Source organism: Psammomys obesus, unplaced genomic scaffold (genome assembly GCF_907164565.1).
Source record: "Psammomys obesus unplaced genomic scaffold, mPsaObe1.curated_primary_1811, whole genome shotgun sequence".
Lineage (NCBI taxonomy): Eukaryota > Metazoa > Chordata > Mammalia > Rodentia > Muridae > Psammomys > Psammomys obesus.
The window spans coordinates 7,684,595-7,699,677 of NW_026592510.1; the positions used below are offsets into that span (position 1 = coordinate 7,684,595).

Consider the following 15,083-nt stretch of genomic DNA (forward strand, 5'->3'; position numbering starts at 1 on the left):
TGTTTAATTTCTTGAGTTCTTTATATATTCTAGATATTAGCCCTCTGTCAGATATAGGGTTGGTGAAGATCTTTTCCCAATCTGTAGGCTGTCATTATGTTCTGTTGACTGTGTCCTTTGCTTTACAAAAGCTTTTCAGTTTCATGAGGTCTGATTTATTGATTGTTGATCCTAGAGCCTGAGTTCTTGGTGTTCTGTTCATGAAGTTGTCTCCTATTCCAATGTATTCAAGGCTCTTCTTCACTTTTTCTTCTAATAGATTTACTGTATCTGGTTTTATGTTGAGGTCTTTGATCCACTTGGACTTTTTGTTTTGTTTTGTTTTGTTTTGTTGTTGGCTAGTTGGTTGGGTTTTTGTTTTGTTTTTTAATTTTTATTTTATTATATATTACATCCAACTGGAATTTTCACCTCCCTCCTCTCCCCCTAGCCTCTCCCACACCACCCATGCCTTCCCTCTCCCCCAGATCCATTTGCAGGCCTCCCAGGGACATTAACCAAACATGGCATAACAAGCTACAATAAGACCAGGCATATGCCATCACATTAACACTGGACAAGGCAACCCAGTAGTAGGAAAAGGGTCCCACAGTAGGCAAAAGAGTCAGAGGCAGCCCCTGCTCCCACTGCTAGGATTCTCACAAGAACACCAAGCTATTCAGCCATAACATATGTGCAGAGGACCTAGCTCAAACCCCTATAGGCTTTCTGATTTCTGGAAGTTCCCATGAGTCCTGATCAGTTGATTCTGTGAGCTGTGTTCTCCTGGTGTGTCCTGTCCCTTCTGGTCCCTCCTCCACAGTACTCCCCAAGTTCCTCTTAATGTTTGGCTGTGGTTCTCTACATCTGCTCCCATTTGGGTTTTTTTTTTTTTGTTTTGTTTTGTTTTTTGTTTTGTTTTTGTTGTTGTTGTTTATTAGTTACATTTTATTAACTCTGCATCCCAGCTGTATCCTGCTCCCTCATTCCCACCCAATCCCACCCTCCCTCCTTCACCTCCTCCCTGCCCCTTTCCAAGTCCACTGATAGGGGAAGACCTACTCCCCTTTCATCTGACCCTGTTTTATAGGTATCTTCAGGACTGGCTGCAAAGTCATCCTATGTGGCCTAGCAGGGCCTACCATTGAGTTCATGTCAGAAATAGTCCCTGTTCCCCTTACTAGGGAAACCTACTTGGTTACTGAGCTACCACGGGCTACATCCGAGCAGAGGTTCTAGATTATATCCATACATGGTTCTTGGTTGGAGTATCAGTCTCAGAAAAGATTCCTATGCCCAGATATATTTGGTCCTTGTGGAGCTCCTATCCTCTCCACGTCATACTAACTCCCCCTTCTTCCCTATGATTCCCTGCACTCTGCCAAAGGTTTGGTTATAAGTCTTAGTATCTGCTTTGATACACTGCTAGGTAGAGTCTTTCAGAGGCCCTCTGCAGTAGGCTCCTGTCCTGTTACTTATTTTCTCCTACGTCCAATGCACCTCCCATTTGTCTTTCTAAGTGAGGATTGCTCATCTTACCCCGGGTCTTCTTTCTTATCTTCTTTAGGTGTATAGATTTCATTATGTTTATCATATCTTATAGGTCTATATAAGTGATTATATACCATGTGTGTCTTTCTCCTTCTGGGATAGCTCACTCAGAATGATCTTTTCTAGATCCTACCATTTACCTGCAAATTTCATGATTTCCTCATTTTTGGTTGCTGAGTAGTATTCCATTGTGTAAAAATACCACAATTTCTGTATCCATTCCTCCATTGATGGATATCTGGGTTGTTTCTAGGTTCTGGCTATTGCCAATAAAACTGCTACAAACATGGTTGAGCAAATGTCCTAAAAATATATGGAACGCTTCATGAAATTCCGTGTCATCCTTGCGCAGGGGTCATGCTAATCTTCTCTGTATCGTTCCAATTTTAGTATATGTGCTGCCAAAGCGAGCACCATTTGTTTGTTTTTAAATCATGACAAGGTCTTACTCTATAGCTTACACTGGCCTCAAATTCATAGCAATTCTTCCAACTCATTCCACCCTAATGCTGAGATCATAGGCCTGCGCCACCAAGCCAGCTTTAGCTTTTTTTGTTTGTTGGTTTGTTTGTTTTTTTCAGCTTTAGCTTTGTAACTAAATATAATATGATATGATATGATATGATACGATATGATAATACTATTATAATATATCCATAATATAATCTTTCCTTTAGGCAGCAATTAAATGCTTTAATTGATTAGTAGTAATAAATATAATTATTAACATAACTAATTGATTGACTATTAATTGACTAATTGAGACAAGATCTCACTATGTAGTCCTGGCTGGCCTGGAGACTCAATATGTAGACCAGACTGGCCTCAGGCTCACAAAGATCTACCTGTCTGTGCCTGCTGAGTGCTGGTGCCATGCCTGTCTTATAGTCATTTCTCAGTGTTAGGTTTGACTGAGGGCCTGTGTATTCTAAGTATGCAGTCTGCCACTGCAGTACTCCTCAAACCATAATCTCCTCTGACTTGTACAAAATACAGTATCCTGAGTTGGACATGGTGGTGTGCACCCATGATCCCAGCATTGGGAGATGGAGGATCAGGAGTTCAAAACCGGTCTGTGCACATGAGGCCCAGTGAGAGATCTGCGGACAGCTGACGCTCAGCGTGTTCTTCGCTCCCGAGTTCCGTGTTGCTCTTGTGTGTGGAAAATATGTAAAAATATATATCATTAAAAAAAAAAAAAACACTGGCCACTGTGACACCTGTCTCCAAATATTCCAAAGCAGCCCTCATTTGACAAATTTCTAGGGTGCTTGTGAAATTAGACACATGTCCCTCTTTCAGCACAAGGAAGAACTAAATACACACCCCTAGATAAAACTAAAATGACTGCAGCAGCTGTTCTAAATCTCAGGCTTTTCACCCATGATTCCTGGCAAGGGACCTCTAATTTAAAAAAAAAAAAAAATCATTGAGCTTTATCATGTCCTCAAATTTTTATTCCGCACTCAGGAAAGAAAGCTTTAGCTGTTATGAAACACCTCCCCGTCTCTGTGTGCAATGCATTTATTTATTTTTATTTATTGAGTTTTATTTATTCTTCAGTTCACATTGTCTAGCTGGGCTTGTCCATCAGTGTCCATGTACCGAGACAGGGAGACTTTGGTTAGCGATAGAATAGTGGGGTCTCCTCAACTCCAGCCTCTTGCCATCTTGCTGGCTCCTGACCCATTATTCCGGATTCACCTAGCATATTAAATTTCCTGGGGCTTCTTTGAGGAGTAAGTACTAGTTTTAGATGAAGTTATCCACCATTTCCCCCCTCATTCTGCATTAACCAGTGAAATGCACAGCCCCTCCTTCCTCTGCCTGAGGAACTGGAGAGGCAGTTCAGGCCACTGCTCACTCAGCACAAGCAGTTCTGAGGCCTGCCATCCCTGAGCGTTATCCCCCTGCAGGCCACTGGGCAGCTCCGTGGCCATCGCCCTGTCATTTCAAATCGATGTTAAAGCTACTGCCTTAAGTCCGCCTCCATATGAGGTGCTTTTCTGATGGTCTGCGCCTGGCTTATACAGATAAGCATTTTTTCATAACACTTTTCCACCAACAGGTGGCACTAATAACTTTATTTAAGAATTTCTCTGTAGTAAGCTTCGCATGGCATTCGAACATACTTGCAATATTCAGAGGAAAGAGCTGATACTAAGAGCATCTAAGGCAAAAGAAAAAAAAGAGCATGTGAGGCAAGAACTAGTCAGCATTTCATTTCCAACCTTTCACATAGTGCTCTCCTTTTGGATTACCAGCTCATAGCTCCAAATAGCATCTTCTTAAGAAACACACACACACACACACACACACACACACACACACACACATATGATTTGCTGAGTGCGTTTAGTGTTGTTTGTGTGTGTGACTTCAGGGCTGACTACTTTGTGTTAGATAACTAACCAGAGCACCCATCCCTCAGGAAGACTGTAGTTCTCTGCCTAGGGGTGGAACCTCTCCTCCCTCTTCCAATGTTAGCACATCTGTCGGTGTCGTCTTTGTTCATCTCGTGTTTAGGCAGCCATATTGTTGAGGTATCGTGGGCATGGCTTCCCGTCATTTCTCAGAGACACAATCTCAGCAATTTTCTTGCTCCTCTAGCTCTTAAAGTCCTTCTGCCCCATCTCCCTCAACATATCCCAGCTTCAGGTTCAGGAGTTGTGTTGTAGATGTGTTCACTGGGGCTGGGTACCCCATGATCACTTGTTCTCTGCAATTTGGCTAGTTGTGGTTTTCTTCAATCGTCTCCATCTGCCACAAAGAGAAATCTGTGAAAGCAACACGGTATCTGGGGTGTAGGGATGAGTTCAGAATGCAGTTAGGAATTACTCTGGCTTAGTAACGTGTCTTCAGCAGGTTCTCCAAGGCCCATAACTTCACTCTCGCCGTGCAGTTGGCTAGGCTTCCAGTATCAGGTGTGCTTTCCTTCTGTTGGTTCAATTAGACAGCTGCTGGTTACCTCCAGGATATGAGTGCCACTATACATTTTTTTTTAAAGTCCCCTTACTACAGTGGAAAGGATGTCTTGTGTGTGAATTGCCTGGACTGAAGGGCAGAATTCAATTTGGAACGAGACTCCTGAGCATCTATTTCAGAGCCACTTCATAAAGATACAGTTCTTTAGATTCCTTGCGGGAAAAATGCTCAGAACTCCAAGTAGGATCGTACTTTCAAAGTGTCTGGTTAGTTGAGGAAAGGCAGGCATACCGGATGAGCATTGCAGAAACTTTTGCAGTCCAGTAGATGCACAGTCTGATCTTAGGTCATGTGAGCATGTAATGTAAAAAGTCAAAGAGGCTTCTTTTTAATGATGTGTGTGTGTGTGTGTGTGTGTGTGTGTGTGTGTGTGTGTGTACCCCAGGAAGTCAGAAGAAGGTGTCAGAGCCTCAAGATTGCTGTTTCAGAAATGTCCTCGACTGTTGAACTGTCTCTCCAGCCCCTGCAGTAAGAGTTTGCCGGAGGAAGATCATTCATTCACCACTCAGTTTATCGAGCATCCTCCTTTACGTTGGCATTCTTGGCACAGGAAACCAAATTAAGAACAAAGTGGACAAGAACCTTGCTTTCAGGGATGGCCAGCCTCTTTGGGGCCTCCAGGTTGAGAATCAGTCACTCACATTGTGATCTGGAGATACTATGCTAGCACGAGGACCTTGAGTAGGAAGCCCCGGCGTGGGAATTGGCTAGATATGGCTAAGGATGGCCTAGGCAGCTGGAGGACACTAGAAAAAATTGGTGTAGAGGGCCACAGGACTGGGCTAGAGAGGACCAGACAAAGAGTGGGCCTGGTGGCTTTGGGAAGGCTCATAGAGTTGGGCTAGTCGAAGAATGAGTAGGACTAGGATAATACTCTACATGGGTTTCCTTACCACTCATAACATCTGCGTAGTTTTTAAAGCCCCATTTAGTAGATGACAGAGCAGCACAAGGGGACCATGTAATGAGTGATGACAGCGATTTTCAAAGTGTGACACTCTCTTTCTTGTTCTTGAAATTAAAATGTATTAAGTGTTCCAGAACTTTGGTTTCAGAAATCAATAAAGCAGATGAGCAGCCTCTGCCAGTGGAAACAGGGATAAGGCTGACTGGGGGGGGGGGGGGGGGGACTAAGTGTCTTGGCTCTTGTCAGACATGTTTTTGGTTTGTTTGTTTGTTTGTTTGTTTGCTAGTGTTTTTGTTTTGTCATATTTAACTTAGTCAGTCAGTGTCCGTTTCCCCTGCCCCACCTGCCTCCCTCACTGGTGATTGGTCGCAGGGGCCTTGAACTTGCTAGGCATGTGCTCTAACCCAGTCTCTATCCCCATCCCAAGAGCTCGCTCTTATGACGCTCAGTCCTCGGACACAAAGAGCACAATGACACAGGCCGACACCATTCTGAACTCTCCATCAGTCACTGCTAGCCCTTGACCCCAGCTTAAGTCGTAAAATGAGGGAGCTGAGAGCCATATCTCAGGGCAGTGTAGAACAGAGGACAGAACATTCTGAATGAGACAGAGAAACCTAGTCTTCACGTCCCTTTCCTTGCTTCATGGAGTTACCAGGGCATTGGCCCCTTTGCAGTTGAGTCAGATTTGCTCACAGGGACAGTAGTCATTAAGCATCCTCTCCAAGTGGTGCCTGAAGTTAATGCCAGGCCTTCCAAGCAGCCATGCAGATGAAGGGTAGGACCAACCAACACCATGATGAGAGAGGAAAGTTCCTGTGGAGATAGTGTGTGTGGCCTCTGTCTGACTCAATATTTGATAATATTGGAAAAATTGTATTATTCTGAGTGTGATCATTATGCTGCAGTTACATTTTTAAAGCATCGTCCCTTCGAAGTATACACATTGGTTTGAGCTGATAAAACATGAGCCCGAGGGCCTGAGGTCTGTTTCCTAGTTACTTAGTTGAGCTTAAAGGGTTTTGTAGAGTAGAAGATGTGCTTGGGAATGAGACTGCCCATAAACTGATCCTTATGTCTTTTTTTTTTTTTTTTTTTTTTTTAAGATTTACTTATTATTTAAACAGTATTCTGTCTGCATGTACACCTGCACACCAGAAGAGGGCACCAGATTTCATTATAGACAGTTGTGAACCACCATGTGGTTGCTGGGAATTGAACTCAGGACCTCTGAAAGAGCAGCCGGTGCCCTTAACCTCTGAGCCATCTCTCCAGCCCCCTATGTCTTCTTAAAATTTCAAATCTCCCCATTGTTAGAGCTGGGCGATGGGTTCCTTAAATAGTCTCGCAATTTTTTTTAATCAGTCAAATCATGCAGGTAAAACCAGGTTCGTTTGATGGTCCTGAACAGACAAGTAAGGCCCACTTTTGGTTAGTGCCAAGCTGTTCCCTTTGCTCCTATAAAGATCCTCTGAACTCAGACCGTGACTGCCTAGAATGTGGTCAGTGAATACCGAATGAACAAGTGAAAGCCTAGAGACCACAGCCCTGACCGCTCTCTTCCTGTCTTTGCAGCGGAGCCCAGGGGGAGTATGCTGGCCTGGCCACTATCAGAGCCTACTTAGACCGGAAAGGAGAGAGGCACCGAACGGTGAGCATGCGCAGGTGGCGCTTACTCCCTGTGGGTGGTTTCCGGCTCTCGGGGTCTCTTTTGTTCTGTGGCCTTTCCAGCCTTCTTGGAAGCTGACAGGGAAAGTATAATCAAGGAACACATTTCTGTGACGTGACCATCATGATTCTTGCCTCCAAGACATCCGGTGAAATCACTGTGAGGGAAAACGTTCAGAGATAAAAAGGCTTTTGTGCGAACCCAGTGTACGGAACCAGCCAGCTAGCCATGGCACTGCCCTCTCGGGAGAGGGAAGCGGGCAGCAGGGGCAGGCATTGCCATTGCTGCCCTTCGCATTGGCTCAGCCCTAGCTCTCGGCCTAAGACTGGAGCAATTTCGAGCGAAAGCATAAACTAGGTCATATGTATCTTCAGAAGAGACAGTTGAATAAATGTTTTCCCGTGGGCTTGTGCTCAGCACTGAGCAACCATGGTGTTGGGAGGCAGATGTATTTCTGCTGTTACACGCTTTGCTTTGGGCATGGGAGTTGAGTTTTCAAAAACGGCTCCTCGTAAAAGATTCCAGCTGTTGCCACTGGCCCCGCCACTGGCCCAGACAGATGTGTTGTCATCTCTCCACAGCCCCTAGTTATGCCCAAAGGAGGCCTCGGCACCTGGGGTCCCTTTGCTTTGGAGGCCAGCTCTGCTAGTGTTTCCGTAGAGCTGTGGAGCTGGAATTCGTAGAGGGATTTATAGGGTAGTGTCAGGACCAGGACAGAGACCCTGGCTGCTTCAGGAGAGATAATACCAGTGAGTCATAGCCCAAGCTCAGGTCCTTTCTGAGTTTATTAAAACTGAAAGCTCTCCTTCCAACATTTCTTGTTCATACTGATTATAAAAGTGTGTCTTCCTATTGGACTAGACTCCATTTATTCATTTTTTCATTTATTTATTTATTTATTTATTTATTTATTTATTTTTATTTATTTATTTATTTATTTATTTATTTATTTATTTATTTATTTATTTATTTATTTTTGTGGGGCTGGAGATGGAACCCAAGCCTTTTCCATGCTAGGGCAATACTATATACCCGAGTTACATCATCAACGGTTTTTTGCTTATTTGTTTATTTACTACTATACCATTATTATTACAGACTTGTAGCCCAAGCTAACCTCATACTCTGTTTGGCTAAGAATGCCTCACTCAGCCTCCTGCCTCCACCTCCCAGGTGCTGAGGTTATGTTCCTCAGCCCACACCCCACTTGGCTTGATTTGTTTGTATATTAGTTGAAGTAGGGTCTCAGTACATAGTTCAAGCTGGCCTTGAACTTGCAATTGTTTTGCCTCGGTACCCTGAGTGCTGGTTTCACAGATGTGTCCCACCATATCTGTCATTTGAATTGATCTTTAAAATCCTTTAAAACAAGCCGTATATGAATTCAGAAAGTGCTGAGTCCTGGGCATGCACAGTGAAGAGGCAATGACAAGAAGCCCCAAGGCTTACAGGTGCTTACTTGGGAACCATGAAGGAGCCAGGAGTGAGTCATCTGGTGCTCCCTATGCTGACATTTCAGCTCCATAGTTCCCTTTCTGATTCTGTGAGTCTCTGGATCTAAACTATCTTTCCTTCTCGCGGCGGAGCTCAGAAACACGGACAGAGCTCACCAGTCTAGAAACGTCGGCAGCCTTCTAGACAAACAGCTCTAATTTTAGCCCATTTTTAGAGGAGAAGAGAATGATTTATTATTCAAATAGCCAGCGAAGAGTTTCCACATTAGTGGTGTCTAAGGCAGCTGCTCCCACACAATAGGCTTTAGTTGGACCTCCGTCCAACATACCCTTCTCTCTTGAAAAGGAGTTGGAGAAGTTTACACGCCACAAACCTGCCCAGGTTCCCAGTGGTGCTCTGCCTTCAAGCTGCTTTTGGAAGTTATTTTACAATTGCTCTTTGGTCAAGTTTCAGAGGTTCCTGAAATAGAACGCCCGAGTTCATGATTCATCAGTTTAATTTGGGAAAATGAATTATTTAACAAACACATTTAGCAATTACCACGTGCCAGGCACAAAGCACTTTGCTGGTCAAATCTGAACTCAAGCGTTCTGGCCAGAGACTGAGTTTCCTATAGAAAGATGAAACACTCAATTCTCACATGTACACATCCACTTTTTTTTTTTTTAATTAATTTTTGAAACCCGTTTCTCTTCCTGAATGATTGAATTGGTCATAGCCTTTAATTGTCAGGTTTTAACCCCTGGAAAACACAACTTTATCTGTTATACATTCAGCAATTCTTTGAGGATAAAATCCGTGGTTCTACACCAGGCTTCCCAGAAGCTAGGACATCGCGCCCCCCTAAAGGATATAAATGAACCACAGCTGGATTCACCTGAGAAAAACCAAACCATCAGATCTGGGTCATGATACTTCTGTGTCCAGCACAAGACTGTGATTTTAAAGTGAGGGGAAAAAAAAAATCAACGCTCATGAAAGTAACTCAAGGCTGTTAAGTCTCCCCAGAACACAAGAGTGTCCGAAGTGCCTGTGTCGGCTCGGCTGTTCCGGGGTGGAACTGATTTTCCATGGCTGCTCTAACAAATGACTGTAAACTCAGTATCTCGTGACAGCACTCAGGGCCCCCTAGAATCAGAAACGGTCAGGATGCTTTCTCGAGGTGGAGCTTGGGAAGACCTTAGGCCTCTCCTAGCTTCTGCAGGCCACCTCTCTCCCGGGCTCATGGCCTCTTGCCATGAGGTTAAAGAAGGCCCATCTTTAGTGCTCTGGGCTAGGGGAAGGCATTGTGATGTCTTTAGGAAAGTACTTGGGGATTCAAATGGAAACTTCCCTTTGGGACATTGTTTTGCAACAAAATTGTTGTTTCACTGTCACAGCGCCCTCTGCAGCCAGGCCCCTGTGGTGGACCCCTGTGAGCACATTTAGGAACAGTTGAAAATCCAAATTCGGAACCATACTCTCACCTCTAGACCTTTCCCTCTCCCTTCCTGTAGAAGCTAACACCCATGCCCCAAGGACTTGGACATGAAAAACTCGAACGAGACACAGGATGGCTGACAGTTTCGGCTCGCCTTCTGGTTCTGGTGACCTCCTTTGTATAAACTCTTAATGGCCCATTAGGTATACTTTATATTCTTTTTCTTAACATTCTCCTTTCCTGTTCCTTATCAACATTATGTCCTAAAGGGCTGTTTTCATCCTAGGATGTAGAATTAAAAATAACTTGTGAGAAAGAATAATTCCTCCAGCTTTGGTCCTGATAGATGGGGGGGGGGGGGGAGTTTAGCCACTTGAAACAAGTATTTAAACAAGGTAAAGGACTGAGAAAAAACATCAGCATACACAGCGGAGTGACTACTAGTCATCTTAAAAGAACTTAATCAGTTAGCCAGAGTCAGATAATTCCATTTGCTCTTTGCTTAAGGCTCTGGATGGGGGTGCTGATTGTGTAAGCACGCACAAATGCAGGTGCCCACAGACTTGAGATGTCAGATCCCTGGAGCTAGGAAGGGAACCGGAATTCAAGCCCTCTTTCACAGTAGTGCTCGCTCTTGACCGATGAGCCATCTATCCAGCCCCCTCCTCTATGCCGTGGGAGTGTTCGTGTGTATTTGAGTGTGTGTGTTTGCACACATGTTGTTTTTCTTAAGTCAACCACTGTTTTGGAGGAGTCAGCTAGAAGCCACAGGCTCATTTTTATAACTCCTCTCCAGCGGAGATGGCACGCTGGGTCTATGATCTCTTTATCCGGGGTAGGCTCGCTTTTCCACTTGAGTTCTACTGGGGAACTTGTGTCCTATCCTCTCTTGTTATCATTCTCCTGAGATCTGCAGACTGCAACTTTCCAGTATTCATGCTACAATGTCTCTGCCACCCATCCCTGCTGCAGCTCAGTATCAGAGTTTGCTTGGCTTCCCTGGCATGCACAAGACCCTGGGTTCAATGCTTTGTACCTACCCTTCTTCCAATTAAAAAAAAAAAATACTTTTTTTTAAACTTTTATTAATTACACTTTATTCTTTTTGTATCCCCCTCACAAGCCCCCCCTCCTCCCCTCCCAATCCCGTTTTCCCTCCCTCTTCTTCACGCCTACCCTTCCCCCAAAATACTACAAGGGCTGGGAATATTGCTCACTGGTACAGCGGTTGATAGATATGAGCAAGGGACCTGGGTTCATCCCAGCACTGAAATCTAAAACCAAATCCAACAGGTCTTGGTTGCAGTGTTGTCTGTAGTCTTGAGACACTGTCCTTGATTTCTCCCTCTGAAGCCATGTCCCATTTTGTCAGTCACCCACTGTGCTGTGGATACGAGGCATCTATTTCTCCATGCGCTCCATGTGAGCACAGGGCAGGTGTTGCTCATTTCCACACTGAGGTTTTGATGCTCACACTAATCATAAACAGCAGAGTGAGTACCCGGTAAGTGTTGGCACAGTTGTGCTGGCCTGGGGAGGCCCTGGGGTGTGTCTGTCATTGTCATCCGCCCTGGCTAAGCCAAGAGCAGCACTGAAGCTCCAGGAATGGAGTCATAGATTGCAGCTTCCAACCTCATGTCCTTAGAAGGTGCCTTCCACACCTTACATCTAAGATCAGGTTAAAGAAGGCCCATCTTTAGTGCTCTGGGCTAGGGGAAGGCATTGTGATGTCTTTAGGAAAGTACTTGGGGATTCAAATGGAAACTTCCCTTTGGGACATTGTTTTGCAACAGCAGCAATAATGACAGCAGATTTCAAGGCACCAGTGGCAAGGTTTCGTAAAAAAACATGTGGCACCCAATGTGTGCCATCGGCATGTTAGGAGACTTTCCCCTAATTTGAAATATCCTGCTGATTTTTTTCTTTCTTTCTCCTTTTGTGCTTCCTACTTGTGTTCCCAAGGTTTGTCTCATTCCCAAGTCAGCACACGGCACAAATCCAGCCAGCGCTTACATGGCAGGCATGAAAATCCAGCCTGTGGAGGTGGACCGATACGGGAACATCGATGCTGCCCACCTCAAGGACATGGTACTCACTCTCCCCTTCACAGATTTGAGCAGCCTGGGCTGGAAAGAAACAGATGATGGTGATGGGGGAGAGAGAGGGGCTAGATGGATGGCGGGAACTTTGTCTTCTCTTATATTAATGAAAGACAATGATTCCTCCTCTAAGTGAGTCTGTGGGGAAAGAGTACAAATTCACAGAGCTAACCATCTTTAAGGAGGGAGAAAAAGAAAAAGCAATTGTGTTTTTGGTTCTCAATTAAAACTAGCCATGTCTGCTAGCCCCTCTCCCTGTCTCAGAGAGAGAGGAGTCTTTTCATTGACTCCTCCTCTCCTGATTCTTCCCCTTGAAATATAATAAACAAAGTATTTGTTGTGATGTCATAGTATGAAGACTCTGCAAGGCCTGCTTCCCTGTTGGTCCTCAAGTGTTTCCATTCACAGCCAAACAGACAGTCACAGTTGCATTGAGAATTAAAGTATGCACGTGGATTATGTAAACGTCCCAGCAGCTCTGTGCTGGATTCCAGGCAGCATTCTACCATTTCCTCCCACACCAACCCCCACTCCCAATCTCCCAACCTCAAGGAAGAGGTTGCCTAGCAACTGTATCTGTTTTCCACCAGTGGACTGGAGGCTGCATCTTAAGTGGAAGGGAAATTGGTGGAATAGCAATGTGATTCTGTCAGGGTTATTAGGCATGAGCACTGAAAACCTACGCAAAAACCTTCAAAAGGATGCTGAAAATACACAGCCCTGTTCATCTTTTCTATCCTCTACTTCCCTTTCATTGCCATTTTCTTTTTCCACAAATATTCTGGGTCACTAGTAGTTAGTAAGTTTGTCTAATATAGAATATATGGAACATGACTTGATTTTCTTCCTACATTAACCCTGCTCTGACTTGCTAGCCAAGAAAAAAAAAAAAAAAAACAACAACTAGCATTATATTTTTATATACAGTTGCTGTCTCTGGGTGGGGAGTTGGGGGAATGAGAAAAGTAGGCACAGTGGCACACACCCGCAACACCAACCCTTCGAATTAGAGTCAGAAGTTCAAGGCCATCCTTGGCTACACAGAAAGCTGGGAGTCAGTCTGAGCTAAGTAAGAACGTGTCTCCAGCTGGGCCTTAACAGGTGAGGCTAGGCTTGTTTACAGCGTGAGTTCCAGGACAGTTGGGGCTACACAGAGAAACCCTGCCTCAAAACAAAACAAAACAAAACAAAAAGCCTGTTTCCAAAACAACAAAAGTGAGGGAGATTTTTATCAAAACTGTAACCCTTATCAAGTATCTTCGGGAAGGAAGGTAGGAAAGGGAAAAGGAACAGAAAAGCTAGCTGCAAAATCAGTCATGTATAGGAAAACCTCCCCTCACCGCCCCCCCCCCCCCAAACAGCCATTTTATAGAACTGGACTCAAAATATCCAAAAATCTTCTGAGTAGCCTCTGGCTTTTTGTTTAATTTTGTTGAAACATGGTCTCATGTAACCCATGCTAGCCCAAAGCTGCTGTGTAGCCAAGGATACTGCCACTTCTCCAGTGCTATGGTAATGGGAGTATTCTGTTATGCCTAGTTTTTTATTTGGTACAGGGAGCAAGCCTAGGGTTTTATACAAGCTAGACAAGCTCCCATCTGCTGAGCCACATCCAAAGCCTGGTTTCTTTCTTTCTTCCTTTTTTTCTTCATTCCTTTGTTCCTTCCCTCTTCCTCCTCTTCCTCTTCCTTCTTCTTCGGCTTTTCAAGATTCAGTTCCTTTGTGTAACAGAGCCCTGGTTGTCCTGGAGTTCACTTTTTAGACCAGGCTGTCCTCAAACTCAAAGAGATCCACCTGCCTTTGCCTCCCTAGTGCTGAGATTAAAGGTGTGTGTCACCACCACCCAGCCCAAAGTCTGGTTTCTTTATCTTGAATACAGAATCCTGAGGGGACTTTGCTGCTGATTTGGGGTGATTTTTGAAGTAGTTGGCTGTGCATTTTAACCACTATTGTAGACTGAGATATTGTCAAGAATTCAAACATCAAGATTCTACTTTTCCTAATCGTTTAAAGAGTAAAGTCTTGCCTGAGAGACAATCTCTTCCTCCCATGGCTCCCTTCTCTCCACAGGTGGATAAACACAAAGAGAACTTGGCTGCCATCATGATTACGTATCCGTCTACCAATGGTGTGTTCGAGGAGAATATCAGTGATGTGTGTGCCCTGATTCACCAACATGGAGGACAGGTCTACCTCGACGGGGCCAACATGAATGCCCAGGTACAGATGCTTAGTGCCCACTGAGAAAGGGATAATGAGATTTTACTTGTTAAAGATTAGTTAGTGTTATGTGCATGAGTGCTTTGCCTGAGTGGATGTATGTACACCATGTGTGTCCCTGGTGCTCAGAGGAGACAAAGGAGGGCATTCGATCACCTGGGATGGGAGTTTATCATTACAGATGCTGGCAAAACACCATGTGGGTGCTTAGAGCCAAACTCAGGTCCCCTGTAGGAACAATTAGTGCTCTTATGTGTTCTCTTTCGGTTAGTTTTTGTTTGTTATTTTCTTTTAGTTTTTTTTTTTTTGTTTGTTTGTTTGGTTTTGTTTTTTGAGATAGGGTTTTTCTATGTAGCTCTGGCTGTCCTAGAACTGGCTCTATAGACCAGACTAGCCTGGAACTCAGAGATCTGCCTCCCAAGTGCTGAAATCACAGGCGTGAGCCGCCCCTGCTGAGCCCCTAACTGCTTCTTAACCGCCGAGCCATCATTCTAGGCCCAGTTTTCTCCACCCTCCCCTTTTTTCCTTATTATTATTATTATTATTATTATTATTTAAGAAAGCCATAAATTTGGTCCCCAGCAAGGAAAACAACTCTCTGTGGCTTCTTGAGAGTCCCTTTAAAGACATGACACTGAATTCAGGACCAAGCTTCTCTTCCCTTTTTCATTTTCTTTGTGATGCTGGGGCTTGAGCCTGGAACTCTGTAAATGCTGCCGTGGCTCTGCCTAAGCTGACTTTACTGTCAGAATCTCACAGGTCACCTCAGTTTCCCTGGTCTTAGAGATCCTAGAGGAG

General features: G+C 44.4%; 1 protein-coding gene and 1 non-coding gene across 2 annotated transcripts in view; one reads left to right on the forward strand and one right to left on the reverse strand.

Moving 5' to 3' along the window:
* Window positions 1–15,083, forward strand: part of Gldc (glycine decarboxylase) — an 83,367-nt gene that overhangs the window by 50,597 nt on the left and 17,687 nt on the right. Inside the window, exons 16-18 of the mRNA XM_055613857.1 lie at window positions 6,998–7,073; window positions 11,929–12,054; window positions 14,136–14,285. Of these exons, the coding sequence (XP_055469832.1) occupies window positions 6,998–7,073; window positions 11,929–12,054; window positions 14,136–14,285 (352 nt within the window). The remainder of the gene's footprint in view (window positions 1–6,997; window positions 7,074–11,928; window positions 12,055–14,135; window positions 14,286–15,083) is intronic.
* LOC129682050 (U6 spliceosomal RNA) lies at window positions 1,838–1,944 on the reverse strand. Its single transcript, XR_008720922.1, has one exon. It is a non-coding gene; the product is annotated as a U6 spliceosomal RNA (small nuclear RNA).